The sequence below is a fragment of the Tamandua tetradactyla genome, chromosome 19 (genome assembly GCF_023851605.1).
Source record: "Tamandua tetradactyla isolate mTamTet1 chromosome 19, mTamTet1.pri, whole genome shotgun sequence".
Lineage (NCBI taxonomy): Eukaryota > Metazoa > Chordata > Mammalia > Pilosa > Myrmecophagidae > Tamandua > Tamandua tetradactyla.
Genome location: NC_135345.1, coordinates 3,179,077 through 3,193,081, shown reverse-complemented (window position 1 = coordinate 3,193,081; position 14,005 = coordinate 3,179,077). Strand labels below are relative to the sequence as shown.

The following is a 14,005-nucleotide window of genomic DNA, read 5'->3' as shown; positions in this document are numbered from 1 at the left end:
CTGACCTACCTTTGACAGCCAGAGATATCACAGGGGCAAGTGCCTTCAATGAACCTCACTAAGCAGGAAGGTGTACTGGGGCAGAGATCCCACATCCCCTCACAGCCAAGGAACTTCTCCCCAGACCAACCCAAGGAGATGATAATTCTAAATTTATTCATTTATTTTTAATTATTTATTTTTTTATTTTTTTATTTTTTTATTAACGGAAAGAAAAAAAAAAGAAATTAACACAACATTTAGAAATCATACCATTCTACATATGCACTCAGTAATTCTTAACATCATCACATAGATGCATGATCATTGTTTCTTAGTACATTTGCATCGGTTTAGAGGAACTAGCAACACAACAGAAAAAGATATAAAATGTTAATATAAAGAAAAGAAATAAAAGTAGTAGTAATAGTAAAAAACAACAACAACAAACAAACCAACAAGCAAACAAAAACAAAAAAAACCCTATAGCTCAGATGCAGCTTCATTCAGTGTTTTAACATGATTACTTTACAATTAGGTATTATTGTGCTGTCCATTTTTGAGTTTTTGTATCTAGTCCTGTTGCACAGTCTGTATCCCTTCAGCTTCAATTACCCATTGTCTTACCCTGTTTCTAACTCCTGCTGAACTCTGTTACCAATGACATATTTCAAGTTTATTCTCGAATGTCCGTTCACATCAGTGGGACCATACAGTATTTGTCCTTTAGTTTTTGGCTGGATTCACTCAGCATAATATTCTCTAGGTCCATCCATGTTATTACATGGTTCATAAGTTTATCTTGTCTTAAAGCTGCATAATATTCCATCGTATGTATATACCACAGTTTGTTTAGCCACTCTTCTGTTGATGGAGATTTTGGCTGTTTCCATCTCTTTGCAATTGTAAATAACGCTGCTATAAACATTGGTGTGCAAATGTCCGTTTGTGTCTTTGCCCTTAAGTCCTTTGAGTAGATACCTAGCAATGGTATTGCTGGGTCGTATGGCAATTCTATATTCAGCTTTTTGAGGAACCGCCAAACTGCCTTCCACAGTGGTTGCACCCTTTGACATTCCCACCAACAGTGAATATGTGTGCCTCTTTCTCCGCATCCTCTCCAGCACTTGTCATTTTCTGTTTTGTTGATAATGGCCATTCTGGTGGGTGTGAGATGATATCTCATTGTGGTTTTGATTTGCATTTCTCTAATGGCCAGGGACATTGAGCATCTCTTCATGTGCCTCTTGGCCATCCGTATTTCTTCTTCTGGTAGGTGTCTGTTTAAGTCTTTTTCCCATTTTGTAATTGGGTTGGCTGTCTTTTTGTTGTTGAGTTGAATAATCTCTTTATAAATTCTGGATACTAGACCTTTATCTGATATGTCATTTCCAAATATTGTCTCCCATTGTGTAGGCTGTCTTTCTACTTTCTTGATGAAGTTCTCTGATGCACAAAAGTGTTTAATTTTGAGGAGCTCCCATTTATTTATTTCCTTCTTCAGTGTTCTTGCTTTAGGTTTAAGGTCCATAAAACCACCTCCAGTTGTAAGATCCATAAGATATCTCCCAACATTTTCCTCTAACTGTTTTATGGTCTTAGACCTAATGTTTAGATCTTTGATCCATTTTGAGTTAACTTTTGTATAGGGTGTGAGAGATGGGTCTTCTTTCATTCTTTTGCATATGGATATCCAGTTCTCTAGGCACCATTTATTGAAGAGACTGTTCTGTCCCAGGTGAGTTGGCTTGACTGCCTTATCAAAGATCAAATGTCCATAGATGAGAGGGTCTATATCTGAGCACTCTATTCGATTCCATTGGTCGATATATCTATCTTTATGCCAATACCATGCTGTTTTGACCACTGTGGCTTCATAATATGCCTTAAAGTCAGGCAGCGCGAGACCTCCAGCTTCGTTTTTTTTCCTCAAGATGTTTTTAGCAATTCGGGGTACCCTGCCCTTCCAGATAAATTTGCTTATTGGTTTTTCTATTTCTGAAAAATAAGTTGTTGGGATTTTGATTGGTATTGCATTGAATCTGTAGATCAATTTAGGTAGGATTGACATCTTAACTATATTTAGTCTTCCAATCCATGAACACGGTATGCCCTTCCATCTATTTAGGTCTTCTGTGATTTCTTTTAACAGTTTTTTGTAGTTTTCTTTATATAGGTTTTTTGTCTCTTTGGTTAAATTTATTCCTAGGTATTTTATTCTTTTAGTTGCGATTGTAAATGGGATTCGTTTCTTGATTTCCGCCTCAGCTTGTTCATTACTAGTGTATAGAAAAGCTACAGATTTTTGAATGTTGATCTTGTAGCCTGCTACTTTGCTGTACTCATTTATTAGCTCTAGTAATTTTGTTGTGGATTTTTCTGGGTTTTCTACGTATAGTATCATATCGTCTGGAAACAGTGATAGTTTTACTTCTTCCTTTCCAATTTTGATGCCTTGTATTTCTTTTTCTTGCCTAATTGCTCTGGCTAGAACTTCCAACACAATGTTGAATAATAGTGGTGATAGTGGACATCCTTGTCTTGTTCCTGATCTTAGGGGGAAAGTTTTCAATTTTTCCCCATTGAAGATGATATTAGCTGTGGGTTTTTCATATATTCCCTCTATCATTTTAAGGAAGTTCCCTTGTATTCCTATCTTTTGAAGTGTTTTCAACAGGAAAGGATGTTGAATCTTGTCAAATGCCTTCTCTGCATCAATTGAGATGATCATGTGATTTTTCTGCTTTGATTTGTTGATGTGGTGTATTACATTAATTGATTTTCTTATGTTGAAGCATCCTTGCATACCTGGGATGAATCCTACTTGGTCATGATGTATAATTCTTTTAATGTGTTGTTGGATACGATTTGCTAGAATTTTATTGAGGATTTTTGCATCTGTATTCATTAGAGAGATTGGTCTGTAGTTTTCTTTTTTTGTAATATCTTTGCCTGGTTTTGGTATGAGGGTGATGTTGGCTTCATAGAATGAATTAGGTAGTTTTCCCTCCACTTCGATTATGTTGAAGAGTTTGAGGAGAGTAGGTACTAATTCTTTCTGGAATGTTTGATAGAATTCACATGTGAAGCCGTCTGGTCCTGGACTTTTCTTTTTAGGGAGCTTTTGAATAACTAATTCAATCTCTTTACTTGTGATTGGTTTGTTGAGGTCGTCTATTTCTTCTTGAGTCAAAGTTGGTTGTTCATGTCTTTCCAGGAACCTGTCCATTTCTTCTAAATTGTTGTATTTATTAGCGTAAAGTTGTTCATAGTATCCTGTTATTACCTCCTTTATTTCTGTGAGGTCAGTAGTTATGTCTCCTCTTTCATTTCTAATCTTATTTATTTGCATCCTCTCTCTTCTTCTTTTTGTCAATCTTGCTAAGGGCCCATCAATCTTGTTGATTTTCTCATAGAACCAACTTCTGGTCTTATTGATTTTCTCTATTGTTTTCATGTTTTCAATTTCATTTATTTCTGCTCTAATCTTTGTTATTTCTTTCCTTTTGCTTGCATTGGGATTAGTTTGCTGTTCTTTCTCCAGTTCTTCCAAGTAGACAGTTAATTCCTGCATTTTTGCCTTTTCTTCTTTTCTGATAAAGGCATTTAGGGCAATAAATTTCCCTCTTAGCACTGCCTTTGCTGCGTCCCATAAGTTTTGATATGTTGTGTCTTCATTTTCATTTGCCTCTAGGTATTTACTAATTTCTCTTGCAATTTCTTCTTTGACCCACTTGTTGTTTAAGAGTGTGTTGTTGAGCCTCCATGTATTTATGAATTTTCTGGCACTCCGCCTATTATTGATTTCCAACTTCATTCCTTTATGATCCGAGAAAGTGTTGTGTATGATTTCAATCTTTTTAAATTTGTTAAGACTTGCTTTGTGACCCAGCATATGGTCTATCTTTGAGAATGATCCATGAGCACTTGAAAAAAAGGTGTATCCTGCTGTTGTGGGATGTAATGTCCTATAAATGTCTGTTAAGTCAAGTTCATTTATAGTAATATTCAGGTTTTCTATTTCTTTATTGATCCTCTGTGTAGATGTTCTGTCCATTGATGAGAGTGGTGAATTGAAGTCTCCAACTATTATGGTATATGTGTCTATTTCCCTTTTCAGTGTTTGCAGTGTATTCCTCACGTATTTTGGGGCATTCTGGTTCAGTGCGTAAATATTTATGATTGTTATGTCTTCTTGCTTAATTGTTCCGTTTAATAGTATATAGTGTCCTTCTTTGTCTCTTTTAACTGTTTTACATTTGAAGTCTAATTTGTTGGATATTAGTATAGCCACTCCAGCTCTTTTCTGGTTGTTATTTGCATGAAATATCTTTTCCCAACCTTTCACTTTCAACCTATATTTATCTTTGGGTCTAAGATGTGTTTCCTGTAGACAGCATATAGAAGGATCCTGTTTTTTAATCCATTCTGCCAGTCTATGTCTTTTAATTGGGGAATTCAGTCCATTGACATTTAGTGTTATTACTGTTTGGATAATATTTTCCTCTACCATTTTGCCTTTCGTATTATATATATCATATCTGACTTTCCTTCTTTCTACACTTTTCTCCATGTCTCTCTCTTCTGTCTTTTTGTATCTGACTCTAGTGCTTCCTTTAGTATTTCTTGCAGAGCTGGTCTCTTGGTCACAAATTCTCTTAGTGACTTTTTGTCTGAGAATGTTTTAATTTCTCCCTCATTTTTGAAGGACAATTTTGCTGGATATAGGAGTCTTGGCTGGCAGTTTTTCTCTTTTAATAACTTAAATATATCATCCCACTGTCTTCTAGCTTCCATGGTTTCTGCTGAGAAATCTACACATAGTCTTATTGGGTTTCCCTTGTATGTGACGGATTGTTTTTCTCTCGCTGCCTTCAAGATCCTCTCTTTCTCTTTGATCTCTGACATTCTAACTAGTAAGTGTCTTGGGGAACGCCTATTTGTGTCTAATCTCTTTGGGGTGCGCTGCACTTCTTGGATCTGTAATTTTAGGTCTTTCATAAGAGTTGGGAAATTTTCAGTGATAATTTCTTCCATTAGTTTTTCTCCTCCTTTTCCCTTCTCTTCTCCTTCTGGGATACCCACTACACGTATATTTGTACGGTTCACATTGTCCTTGAGTTCCCTGATACCCTGTTCAAATTTTTCCATTCTTTTCCGGATAGTTTCTGTTTCTTTTTGGAATTCAGATGTTTCATCCTCCAAATCACTAATTCTATCTTCTGTTTCTTTAAATCTGTCATTGTAGGTATCCATTGTTTTTTCCATCTTTTCTACTTTATCTTTCACTTCCATAAGTTCTGTGATTTGTTTTTTCAGTTTTTCTATTTCTTCTTTATGTTCAGCCCATGTCTTCTTCATGTCCTCCCTCAATTTATCGATTTCGTTTTTGAAGAGGTTTTCCATTTCTGTTCGTATATTTAGCATTAGTTGTTTCAGCTCCTGTATCTCATTTGAACTATTGGTTTCTTCGTTTGACTGGGCCACATGTTCAATTTTCTGAGCGTGATCCGTTATCTTCTGCTGGCGTCTGGGCATTTAGTCAGATTTCCCCGGGTGTTCGACCCCACAGGTTGAAAGATTTTTCTGTGCAATCTCTTGGTTCTGTTTTTCTTATCCTGCCCAGTAGGTGGCGCTCGTGGCACACGTTTGTCTGTGGGTTCCACCAGTGAAAGTTGCTGTAGGTCCTTTAACTCTGGAAAATTCTCTCCGTAGGGGAGGTTCGGCAGCCGTAGCGTCTTGGAAGAATGCCAGCCGGCCTGGGGTTCCGAATGCGGGGAGGGTCGCCGGCCGTCGCAGCACAGGAGAGCGTCTGGCCAAATTAGCTAGTCGGCCCGGGGCACCAAGCGTGGCGGGAGGGCGCCAGCTGTCGCAGCCCGGGAGAGTGCACTGTTCCCAGCCGACGGGGGAGTCACGTGTTTGGAAGGGATCCCCCGGTCACTGTTCTCCGCAGTCTGGGGATTTCCGACCCAACTATCTCAGTTGTTCCGGGGGGCCTCGTGTGGTGGGGGCACCAGCCGCCGCGGCCTAAGGGGACCGCCTGTCCAATTCTACCAGCTGGCCTGGGAAGGTGGAAGGGAGGGACTCCGGTCGCTTGCCGTCCCACCCAGGAAAGCCCGTGCCCCTTGGTGATCTCACCGGAGCTGGTTCTCCCAGATAGTCAGCCGTTCCAGGATGGGGTACGCTGTCCCTTTGATCTCCCTCGTGGCTCCGGGAGCTGCTCTGTATTATCTCCACTCCCCCAGTAGCTGTTCTGGAGGAGGAAAGGTGAGGGCGGCAAGGCTGTGGAGGCTGGTGGCGGAGGAGCACGGTGAAGGCGGGGGAAGAGGGCACCGTGGTGGTTGGAGAGCAGCCGGAGCAGGAGGGGGAGGAGAGGGGGGTAGGAGGTCGGGCGGCTCGGCTGCTGCGGGGCGTGGGCACCGCGCGGCGGGCCGTATTCATTTATTTTTAAATAATTATTTAAAATATTTAAGAACAATGATTTAACTATTACAACAAATTCAAAACCCCACGAAATACATACTGACATCTCCCAATTATTAACAAGAAAACTGCAAAGCTCAGAGAAAAAAAGTGAGAGAAAGAAGCTAAATAATTTATTCAAGGACACACAACTAATAGTAACAGCAGCAACTAATGTCTGAGCACTTTCAATGGGTTAGGCACCATACTAAACTCTTTACATGTGTGAATTTATTTAACTTTCAGAACAACCCTATATGGGCACTGCTATTTCCCATTTGACAGAAAAGGAAGGAAACAAGTTTACAAAGGTTAGGTAATTTGCCCAAGGGCAAAGAGCAAGCAGAGTGGACAGAATTTTAATCCAAAACAATCTGATTTCAGAAAGAGTGCTCTTAACCACTGTACTCCACCACCTCGTAGGTAGGTCTTTAGGATCAGACACTAGACCAACCCCAAAAAAGGAAGAGGCCAAGAATCCTGAACTATTCAGACCATGCAACAGGATCTCAATTTCTGGACATTATAAATAAAACTCTTGAGCAGGTCTGAAGGTTGCTTGCTGGGTATAGAATAGGAAGTCAAATAGGCCCTGAGAGAGAGGCTGCAGGGCACTGACCCCTTGGGCACAAATAGTGGGCTTTCTTCTCCCTGCAGGCCTGGAATGGCCTCCTTTCCCGAACTAGTTTAAGGAGCAAATCAAGTACACAAGAAACCAATCTGCTTTAAAAGCCATCTCCTTATTCAACTCATTCCCCATGTTAAGAAAGTAGAAGTAGGAAGATGCTCTAGTGGGCCTCAAAATAATTCAAATTATTTTCATCTAAGCTACAAAGCAAAACACAGTTCAATAAGTACTCCCAGAATACTGTGTCCAATAACTCCTCACAGGACTCAGTCCTGGTATCATTCTCATGTTTGTGACTTGAAGCAATACTCATACCTTAATTTCATTGTCATTTGCAAAATTGCCAAAAGAAGCCATGATTTTGGGTACAGCTGCCGCCAAGGTCTCTTGCACAGATTCCTCAGGTCTCTTGCTTATTCGAGTCAGGCAAGGCAACAGGTTTACCAAGTAAGGCCTGGATATGTGAAAGGAACATCAATTATTCTTCAGAAATATAAGTAATTATTTTAATACCTGTTAGGGAAAAGCCAAATCTTATATGCAATTAGGTCTTAACAGAAAGAACTCAGCTATAAGAACAGGAGGACTAGATGTAGATGACATTCAAACTTGTTGGGAGATCCATCCTTCATTTCTCCTATAACTAGAGGACTCTAAAATGCTTGGTTTAAAAAAAATTTCCAGTAAATTACAGCAGACATTAAAATACTTGTCATTTTAATTTAAAATAATTGATAATATTACAAAATCATTTTTAGAAGTTTTAAAATGAGAATAAAATTTTCTTGAAAAAGGAGATACAGAAAAAAAAGTTGTTTAAACTTATTAAGACCTTACAGATAAGACTTAGCCCCCTAAAAAGAAAGTGAAAATGGGTAAGACATGAGAGAAGTGAGTGGCAGGGCAGACCATCACACTCATTTGCCAAACAAACACTCCTGGTGCAAATAATGGGGCCATCTCTGCAGCCTCTAGCAGGGACCAGCAATGGGCAGGTCCACAGATTACACAGCAAGAAAAATTCTGACGAGGCAAGAAAACCACAGGGTGACGTCGGAATGTAGACTTGGAGGCCAAGTGGGCTTCTCTAAGAAGGTTAACTCTTTGTTGAGACCCAAAGGAAAAAAGACAGAAAAGCCATCGGAAGGAAAAGAAACCAGGTTTGTGTGAAGAACTGAAATAAGGCCAGCGAGTTGAGAAAGTGCCTGGGGTTCAAAGGGCCAGCAGGGTAAGATCGCTCCAGGCCAGTGAGGCCTTGGTAGGGAGCCTGGATTTTGTCTGAAGGCACTTAGAAACAAGTGAACGATTTTAACTAAGGGAGCAGGTGATCCAATTTATATTTCTTTTGGTCACTTTAGCTGCTGTATGAGAATTTGGGGTATACTGCTTTGAAGCTATAATTTTTTCAAAATAAAGTTAATGAAATAAAACAAGGTTTTATAAAAAGAAATTTCCTTACAGATTATACCTCTGCAGTCACAGCAGATCCATATTAAAACTCAAATTCAATGGAATGAATGTCTGCTTAACATTAACAGTGAGGACTAAGATGAACCAAAGGTCTCTGCAACTCAGCACACATGCTGTGTACGGAGAAAAGGAAGCAGTCTAAACAATGACTTCGCAACTGGCTCTAGGATCCTACTTCTCACTCTCTATCCATTAAGACAGAACTGTTTCAACTAGTCAAAACACCTTTCACAATTAAACACTGATATTTTTAATCTAGGTAGAGAGAGATGCCCATTTTCTATAATCCCTACAATAAGTAATAATGAAGCCAGTACCTCAACCTTCAATTCTTTGACAAGTGTCCTTTAAGCAACTACTACGTGCCACAGTTACGAGTAACAAGACAGATAGGATGCCCACTGTCTGGCATTTTACAGTCTAGTATAGAAAATAAATAATTATACCAACAGCATTCAAGAAAATTCCTGAAAGGGCTAAGTAGTAGGAAGGAAAAATAAAGAGCAGTAGAGCAGAAGTGGTCTTGACAGAGTAGACAAGGAAGACTTTGGAAGAATTAACAACTGAGCTGACAGGCAAAGGCTCAGCAGGAGCCAAAACCTTATTTACAGTAAAAATCCAGAGTACTACCCTTACCTGCATTTCTGAGGCCGAACCAGGTGAGCCAGCTCGGCAAACCTCCACAGGGCAGCACGCAGGCTTCGAGGAGCACCATTCTGAGTTGATTGAAATGGTAAGGTGTTACAATTTAAGAGTCCCATGTACCAGTCAACAAGAGGATTCCATTTAAGTAAAAGCATTTTTTTTACATGTTTATTTCTGGTTTTAGGGAAAAGCACACTTCTACATATGAAACATTTGATTTCTTTACAAATGTTAGGGTCTAGTGGGCTTCAGTTACAAAGATACAAAAAATAAATTTTTACCATTTTTAACTTCTAATTCATCTACTAAAACTGAAAAGAGGAACATTCTAAAGAAAAACTAAACAATAAAAGTCTACTTTCCTTCTAAGTTTTTTTTTTACTTAGTAAATAAAAGACAGAATTTCATACAAGCTGCTTGATAGTGTAAAGCTACCATTTTTTAATAATGTAAAACACGAACCTACCTTTTTAATTTCCTTATAGAGTTCTAACTGTAACCTTGGAAGATTAGAATCCATCAAAGCCTACAATGAAATACAAGAGAATGGTTTGTGGGAGACACATTCCGTTAGCAGTTTCAAAGAAAGTTAAAATTTCAGTTTGGGGAGCAAAGTAAAATATAACAGTATTTAAATAAAGCACTGATTCCTTAAAAATGAAAAGGGTGGGCGGGCCACAGTGGCTCTGCAGGCAAGAATGCTTGCCTGCCATGCCAGAGGACCCGGGTTCAATTTCCGGTGCCTGCCCATGTTAAAAAAAAAAAAAAGAAAAGAAGCATGTACATTCAGGAAGTTGCTGAATAAAGTAGATACAAGTCATTTATCCAAATTAAACATGGAAGGAAAAAGAATTCTACTTCTATGATAAGCAAATACTACATAATATAAAAATTAAAGTGGTAGATGGTTCAAATTAAATCTAAAATTTTATTACTCAATGAGGAAAGAGAAGATCTAAAGGATCTCCCTCTGCTCCCTCCATTCAGCACAACATCAGGCAAAGGCCTGGAAAGCCTGCAGTGCCCAGAGGTAATGGGGGTGAACTTGTAATATCAGAGACCCCTCACTGTGACCCCTCACTGATGCCGAATTCCACATTTCCCCTGAAGGTCCAGCCTTCCCTCACTGGCAAGGATGCCCATGGCCTATGGTTTCAGAACCCACCACCAGATAGGAGCCTCACATTACTCACAGCAAATTTCTTGCTCACCACTTACTCACTGGCCCAATTCAAAAAAAAAAAAGGACATATGGCTGACTTCAACTCAACAGAACGGCTAATGGCAACCATGATCCAGCTGCATAAGGGACACATTACACAAGGGGTTCTCAGGTTGGAAAAAAGGGAGAGAAAGATTTTCATTCACTGCTGTCTCAATAAAAACCCTCTCATCTAAAATGGTATTGCAAATGGCTTGCCCACCAAAAACTGATGTAAGATCCAATCAAGACTCAATAAAAAAGTCCCCTTTTCATTGTGATGTGTAGCACATGATGTCTGAGAACTGAGCTGGTCTTAGTAAAACTTGTGGTTCATCGTATTAGCTCACTGAGCTTGAAATTCTAAAGCAGAGTCACATTTTGGGAGGTTTGGAAGTATAATGCTTTAGAAATATTTAGATCCTAATTCTGTTTTTTCAGTTTGAATGGACTAAAAGTCTTTAAATGGGCAAACCAAATGGGACACACATGGTAAACACAACTTTTCAAATAAAACCAGAAGTCATATCAAAGTTTGATTTCACTTCATAAATGTTCTGCAAAATAGTATCAAACTTCCTTTATAATAAAAGAAAACTAAAGTAAACCCCCTAATAATAGCACAGAATCGGCTCTTAAAATATTCCAAGTATGGAGTAAGACAAACATACCATCTGATCCCTCTTTCCATCCTGAACTCCACTTCCACACTGAGACAAACACTCTCAGCTTCCAAATCCAACGGACGAACAGCCCACCTCTGCCTCCTCCTTCATATGCTCACCATCCTAGTTCAAGATTCCACTCTTTTTTACTATGACTACTGCATCTGCAGAAGGGAACATCTGTACCTCTGGCCTTCCCCACTCCGAGCCACTCTGTATACCATCACAAAGCTATTTCTCCTTAAAAAAGCTCCCTTCTAACACAAAAGTCAAAAATCTTCCAGAGCTCCTCATTCTCTATCAAATGAAGTACAAACACCTTGAACTGACTCTCAGGGCCATCCATTCTCTGCCAGCATGTACCTATCCACCCTACTCTCCCTCTCTGAGCCGCCTCTACAGGAAGGACATTGCAGGGCTCCAGGGGGTCTCTAGATTTCTCTTCCACTTATTGCTAGCTAATGACTCCAGGAAGCTTCTCTGCCTCCCTAAACAGAAATACCCTCAGTCTCTCGAACGCCATCACGATTTGCCCTAACCTTTCAGAACTTCCAGATCATATCATGTACTAAGTTATTTCTATATCTACGTGCATCATCACCTACAGCTGTAAACCACTTGAGGACAAAAGCACACTGGCAGGCACTGTGACAGATCCTCTGTGTGATTACCTGCTTAAATGAAAAGCAAAATGCGCACAATTTCCTTGGGCTAAATAAAGAGAGTCTGGTCCTCACTGTACATATAAAACAAAGCTCACTGAAAGACAAAAGTCCAGAAGGGACTCATAGGGGTTAGTCCTGGTTCCCATCTCTCCCTCATACCATGGCCTCAGGCCATCTACCTTCTTCCAAACCTACACTTTCCTCTGTCGCCAGGAGAACAACTCTAGCTAGAACTGGAAACTTGCTCCCACCCTGCTTAACTTGTTTACTAAAGTATTTGAGGAACAAAAAACCTGAGTATAACCACATCACATCACTCCAAGCTTTAAGCAGAGAAGAGAGGTAAGAGGAATGACCTCATCTTATGGGCAGGAGCATAACAGGAGAAGGTGAAACCCCCACCTTGGAAACTGGAAAGAAAGAGGAAATGGGAAAGAAGTAGGAAGACATCCAGGCAGAGAACCCAGAACCTAAAGCTATGAGCTATGGCCTAGAGAACCCAGGACCCCCAAATACACATCAACAAAAAGGAATGACTCATTGATGCATATAGCCACATGAACGAATCTCAAAATAAGTATTCTGAAAGAAGCAACTGCAAAAAAAACATGAGTACATATTATTTTAATTTCATTTGTACAAAATTCTAGAAAATGTCAACTAATCTATGGTGTCGGAAGTGAAGGAACTTCTGAAAGTAACTGATACCTTTACTATTTTGAATGTAGTGGTGGTTTCACATGCCAAATTATCAAAATATATTATTTTGTCCATCTAAATATGTGTAGCTTACTATGTCAATTATACGCCAATAATATTGTTAGAAAAAGGAAAAAGAGAAAAAAAAAGAGGACAGGCTTGACAATGGATTGATACCTCACCTAAGTATAAAGGGTGCAACATCAGAGAAATTTGGGGACATGCTGTTCTTTCTGTCCTTCTTAATGAAGGCAGCCTATGCTGGACCTCTTTAGGTTTTCTGATTCTGAGGATCAAAGTTCAAGAACTGAAATATCAGAAAATGCCCAGCCTGTTCCTGCCAAAGGGAACAATAAAAGCAAGGATATTCAGGACTGCAGAGAAGCAAGTTTCAGAGAAAACAGACTTTCTGCAAATACAGCAAGGGACCTACCCACCCACAAGCCTCACTAATAGGCCACCTGGCAGTGGAGAACAGGGTAGTGTGGCCCAAGTCATTCTGTAACTGCGGGCAACAAGAGGCAGGAACAGCACAAAATGCAAGAGCAGAAGAAAGGCAAGAAGAAGACAGAACGGTCTTCCCAAGGCACAGGGAGGCCACTTGCCCACTGAGGGGCTAGAGTCCTCGTGGCTATGGAGAAGCCAGCATCCCAACGAAGGCTCACCAAGAAACAGAAACAATCTACTAGAAAGACGGGAAAGATTCCTTGGGGAAATGGAGAACAGTATGCTCTAAGTACCCCTCGATCTCTCTGGGGAGAGAAGTATATGAGAATACTTCTCAACACGTTGAGGATGAGGCATGTGCAAAGGATGATGCCAAGCATTTCACTTATGTGCGCTTAATCCTCAACACATGTGCACGCAGAAAAAACTTGCCTGTTCCCATTTTATAGTTAAGGAAACAAACTCACAGAAATTAAATACATTTCCCAAAGGTGTTCAACTAGTAAGTGGCAGATGCAGGATTCAATCACAGGTCTCCTTATCCCAAACCCTATACGTGCCCATTCTGCGGCAATGATGATGCAACCTCCTCAGACATCTTCCTGGAGAAGAATGGACCCATGAAGAAAAAAGGATGGGCAATTTTTTAGCCAATGTCAAATGTGACCACCGTCCAAAGAAAGACCTTGAGAAGCATCCAAAGATCAGTTTTATCTTCACAATACTAATGATGAAATAATCAAGGAACATGCTTTGGAGTTCTTAGTTCATCCAGTCAAATATGCACTGCCAGGAAGAAAGCCTTTAAGGAAAATTAAGAGATGTGTAACCTCTTCTCAAAACCCTATCTTAGAGTGTACAGGTGGTTCAGTGGTAGAATGCTCGCCTTCCGCATGGGAGACCCAAGTTCGATTCCCAAAACAGACTAAGTACCAAAACAAAAACAAAACAAAACAAAAAAAACACTCCTATCTAACTTTCAGGATTCAGACTCAAAATGGTAGGGGAAAAATAAGAGAAAAAATTTTTTTTAATTTTGAAACAATAAATAAAATAAAAAAGAACTCCTGGAGGGCAGGAATAAGACACATTATCAATAACTTGTTCTTGGAAATAGATGGAGTGGGGAGGAAAGAAGGAAGGA

At 39.6% G+C, this 14,005-nt stretch overlaps 1 protein-coding gene across 5 annotated transcripts in view; it reads right to left on the bottom strand.

The window, feature by feature from the left end:
* Window positions 1–14,005, bottom strand: part of HTT (huntingtin) — a 237,460-nt gene that overhangs the window by 151,794 nt on the left and 71,661 nt on the right. For all 5 annotated transcript variants that reach the window (XM_077136283.1, XM_077136284.1, XM_077136285.1 and 2 more), the window contains 3 exons: window positions 9,651–9,710; window positions 9,176–9,255; window positions 7,385–7,523 (listed from right to left, as the gene is read on the bottom strand). In XM_077136283.1, coding sequence (XP_076992398.1) covers window positions 7,385–7,523; window positions 9,176–9,255; window positions 9,651–9,710 — 279 coding nt within the window. The remainder of the gene's footprint in view (window positions 1–7,384; window positions 7,524–9,175; window positions 9,256–9,650; window positions 9,711–14,005) is intronic.